The sequence below is a fragment of the Babylonia areolata genome, chromosome 4, assembly GCF_041734735.1.
Source record: "Babylonia areolata isolate BAREFJ2019XMU chromosome 4, ASM4173473v1, whole genome shotgun sequence".
Lineage (NCBI taxonomy): Eukaryota > Metazoa > Mollusca > Gastropoda > Neogastropoda > Buccinidae > Babylonia > Babylonia areolata.
The window spans coordinates 40,367,961-40,372,960 of NC_134879.1; the positions used below are offsets into that span (position 1 = coordinate 40,367,961).

At 41.3% G+C, this 5,000-nt stretch overlaps 1 protein-coding gene across 2 annotated transcripts in view; it reads left to right on the forward strand.

The window, feature by feature from the left end:
- LOC143281182 (uncharacterized) overlaps positions 1-5,000 on the forward strand; it is a 33,775-nt gene that overhangs the window by 4,357 nt on the left and 24,418 nt on the right. For both annotated transcript variants that reach the window (XM_076586218.1, XM_076586217.1), the window contains 4 exons: positions 174-250; positions 1,624-1,818; positions 3,578-3,752; positions 4,750-4,824. In XM_076586218.1, coding sequence (XP_076442333.1) covers positions 174-250; positions 1,624-1,818; positions 3,578-3,752; positions 4,750-4,824 — 522 coding nt within the window. The remainder of the gene's footprint in view (positions 1-173; positions 251-1,623; positions 1,819-3,577; positions 3,753-4,749; positions 4,825-5,000) is intronic.

Genomic DNA, 5,000 nt, shown 5'->3' on the forward strand with positions numbered 1-5,000 from the left:
TTAACTTGATTCTATTTTGCGCACTGTTGAGCCCGTTGTTTTTGGGCCGAAAGGTGTATTTTGTGGTCAGATGGACCCTTTCAACTGTACTCAAAGTAGATTTACAAAAGAGATGAAAGAGGAGAATTTGAACACAAGTTATATCAACCACCTGTCTATTTTTCCGCCCCCAGATATTGACGAGTTGCAGACCAGCGCATCCTTTGACAGTGATCGTCCAGCTGAGGTCATAGTTCCAGGGCCACTGCCCGTAAGTGACAGATCTTTCGTCGTTGTCATTGTCATTGTATGAGCATGCGTGCGTGTGCGATAGCGAGTGCGCTGTGTGTATATTTGTGGACGGTTTGTTTTTGTTTTTTGAGCGGAGAGCACGAGTGAGTATGCCTTTGTGCTTGTATTTTGTATTTTTACGTTGCTTGCAAAAAAACTTTTCATTATTTCATGAGGATATGATAAAGTCTGGAGTGTTTGTGCGCAGAAAGAAATGATTAGACGGTAAATCAATGAGAAGTAACATTCCTCTTTATCGTGATCATCATCATCAACAGCTCCATCCTTGTGTTTGGAATGTATATGAGAGAGGGATTCGGATTCGGAATGGTTTAATGTACTTTGGCCATAGGCACATATACACATCATGCATATCTCTTGCTCACTCACCATCCTGCCCCTCCCTACCCCAGGCAAAATCTGGACATTTTTCAAATACAATTTCAAATCACACTGAGTCAATAACCAGCTTACCTATTATTTCACACCATTATATTATATCAGTTTCTCTTGATACGTCTCCCCCTCCCCTCCCTCCCTTCCCTCTCTCCTTCCCTCTCCAACACTGCCCTTTTCTTCCTCACATTCGCGTACAATTCATAATAAATATGTTCTCGGGCCTGACAACAAATCGAACATGCCCACATATAACCCAAGTTAGTGCAAAATACTCACAGGAGATAAAGCAGGAGATAAAGCGACAGAAAGTTTAAAAAAAATTTTTTTAAACCAATATACGTATCGTTTTGTGCGTATTAGAAATTATGAAACAGCATGGCAATATCGTATGTCAAAATGAAAAAAACCCCAACCCATTTGATATATAAATATACATATATATACACATACACTGGTATCTACATATACACACACGAGTATTCTTTGATAAATTATTTGACTACCGTGCTTTTAAAAAAAATGATAAACAACTGACAAGAAAAATATTACCAATGCGACGTAAAGATCTGCGAATACAACAAGAGCAGCGGAGTAGCGGTAATGGTGGATAGCTAAAACTGAGGGGTCGGGGGGTGGGGTGGGGGGTGAGAGAGATACATTTGACAATTCCTGTTTTACCAGTTTTATCCCGTCAACAGCTACTGAGCCCATTCTGTCAAGGGGAAAAGGAAGATTTCAGCATCCTTGCTTGTCAGCAGTCACTCATCCCACCCCCCTTCTTAACTGGATCTCACTTCTTTTTAACACACACACACACACACACACACACACACACACACACACACATCCGTCTATCTAGTTAGCCAGTTGTCCATAGTTATTAACCTAAGTTGACTTTTTTCAATTAAAATTTCGAGCTCATTTTATTTTCCATTGCTTTTTTTTTCCTGACAGCGACACCATCTGAAGATGAACGTAAGCCTGTCTGCGGAAGGGAAGGCAACCAGAATCCTGACAGTGTCTGTGCGCGTGTCCAGTGCTCTGAAAAGGGGAACCACTGCTATTGGTCGATGGATTTCGTCCCCTCAACACCATCACCATCACCATCATCATCGGGTGTTTGATTCTCCAGTGCTGGTGGGGCTGAAGGTGAGGAGAGATTGTTGAAACTGGAGACCAAAGTTCAAAGTTGCCATTGTTGTTTTACCCCGTGATCCAGCTTTTGTTGTTTTGCTCTCTGATCCAACTGTTGTTTTACCCCTCGATCGAACGATTAACGGGCGCGATAGCCGAGTGGTTAAAGCGTTGGACTTTAAATCTGAGGGTCCCGGGTTTCGAATTTCGGTAACGGCGCCTGGTGGGTGAAGGGTGGAGATTTTTCCGATTTTCCAGGTCAACATATATACAGGCCTGTTTGTGCCTGAAACCCCTTCGTGTGTATACGCAAGCAGAACATCAAATACGCACGTTAAAGATCCTGTTATCCATGTCAGCGTTCGGTGGGTTATGGAAACAAGAACACACCAAGCATGCACACCCCGAAAACAAAGTATGGCTGCCTATATGGCGGGGTAAAAACGGTCATGCACGTAAAAGCCCACTGGTGTACGTACGAGTGAACGTGGGAGTTGCAGCCCACGAACGAAGAAGAAGAAGAAGATCCACCTGTCGTTTTGCTCTCAGAATTGAAAGACTGCTATGGAAGCTGTTTCATTTTCTCTAGTTCAGTGAATTTCTTTGCACCAAAAAATATTATGCTGAATTTAAGTGTGTTTGAAAGCTGTTAATATAATGTTAGTGCAGCTGGCAGGCTTATTTGTCTACCAGTTCGTGTACCTGTTGTATTTGTTTATCAGTCTATGAGTTTCAAAGAAAAACAGTCATCTGTGAAATTACTGTTAATTTTAACACACACATCTTTGTGACGTGGAGAATACTTTCCTTTTTTAAAAGTCTTGTTTTTCCTATATATTATTTATGAAATAATCAGTGACAGCTTTCAGTTTTGGCCTTGTGCATCACTTACTGGCGAAGATAGGACTCAACATCTTCTTCTTCTTCTCTCTTGAGCATAACCCTGTAAAGGCATAATTGGGGTGTCACACTGAAGAACTATTCATCAGATTTTTCTGGCTCTTTCGGTTGAATGTTAGAAACTTGGGTCTGAGCAAATTATTTCCCCACCTGAAATGCTTTCTGTCTCTGATATAGAAGTTTTCAGTGTTAATTTTTAGTAACCATCATCAGCACTAGCAGCGGAAGCACCAGCATCAGTGGTGGCAATAGTGGTACAGTTTACGTGCCAAATAGTAAATGGCTTAAACGTGTCCTGAATTTTTTTCTTTTCTTTTTTGCACGAAGTGATTTGTATGTATATCACTGTGTGTTTGTGTGTGTTTGTTTGTTTGTTTGTGTGTGTGTGTGTGTGTGTGTGCGTGTGTGTTTTGCGCGCTCGCGCACGCGCCTCGAGCTTTGTCGCGTGCTTGTGAATATATATATATATATATATATATATATATATATATATATATATATATACACCCCGTCTTTCATGACTCCGGAGAACGAGAACGAGAACGAAGTTTTTTATTGAGGGAAGTGGAATAAGCATACATGTGCTTTTTTTCATCCAGCCCTCAGGGCAAATGGAAATTGAATATGAATCAAAACATCCACAAAGTAGCAAAGAGATGAAGAAATAAAGACATGACATTCACATTCACATTTAAACATGCACATCTACATAATAAACATGTACATTTACATAATCATGATACAAACATCATCATGTCATGAAGGAAAAAGATCAAACCATCCCCCCTTTAAAAAAAACACAAAAAAACAACAACAAAAAAAACAGCCCCTCCCAAGCGGAGACCTGGAACGAGCAGTGTGACTGCGTGTGCAGGTGAAGTGTGCAGCGGACTTTCACGGCAAAAGATGCCAGGCGCACTGTGCACACAGTGTGAAGCACCACTGTCACCTCCACTCCCACCCCCACCCCGACAGCCGTCACGGCAACAACACACGGAAGCTGACCAAGAGGAGTGAACATGCGCTTGAGTATCATCCACTTCTCCAAGGTCTGGCTTTGTTCATGAAATGGCGATTAAATGGCAATAAATGACCAAGAGGAGTGAACATGCGCTTGAGTATCATCCACTTCTCCAAGGTCTGGCTTTAATAATTAAATGACAATAACTGATAATAAATGACCAAGAGGAGTGAACATGCGCTTGAATATCATCCACTTCTCCAAGGTCTGGCTTTGTTCATGAAAATGACAATTAAATGACAGTAAATGACCAAGAGGAGTGAACATGCGCTTGAGTATCATCCACTTCTCCAAGGTCTGGCTTTGTTCATGAAATGGCGATTAAAAGACAATAAATGACCATTGGGAGTGAACACGCGCTTGAGTATCATCCACTTCTCCAAGGTCTGGCTTTAATAATTAAATGACAATAAATGACCATTGGGAGTGATCATGCGCTTGAATATCACCCACTTCTCTAAGGTCTGGCTTTAATAATTAAATGACAATAACTGATAATAAATGACCAAGAGGATTGAACATGCGCTTGAGTATCATCCACCTGTCCGATGTCTGGCTTTGTTCATTAAATGACAATTAAATGACAGTAAACGACCAAGAGGAGTGTACATGCGCTTGAGTTCTATTCACTGCTCAAAGGTCTGGCTTTGTTAATTAATTGACAATAAATGACCAAGAGGAGTGAACATGCCCTTGAGCACATTTTTGGTTGGTACATGTAAAAACACATCCATCAATCTTGTGCAAAAAATCAAGAACAACAACAAAAACAAAATTCAAATTCAAGACAAGTGTCATGCAATGTGCTGATCAGCCAACACTGACACAAAGACACAGAAACAGACACAAGAACACACACACACACACCACACACACACACACACACACACACACACACACACACACACACAGAGCGTCCTCACAATGTATGTACACGTAACTGAATTGTGCATAACGATGCCACTTAATGAATCAAGTTGACTGTAACCTTGTGCTCTACAATGCTCCTGTTGTATATTTCCTAGATGGTCTCTGGACAGAAGATGCAGTACAGCTGTTGGAGCGGGTGAAAAGACAGGAGTCTGTCAATGTTTCGACCAGTGAGTGTCGTCTCTTTGCCTTTCTTTCTTTTCTTTTCTTTTCCTTTTTGTTTCTTTCTTTTCCTGTGTTATGTTTCTTCCTTATCTCTGTCACTCTCTCTCCGTCACATACACACACACGTACACGCACGTACAGGCGCGCACACACGTACACACACACACACACACACACACAC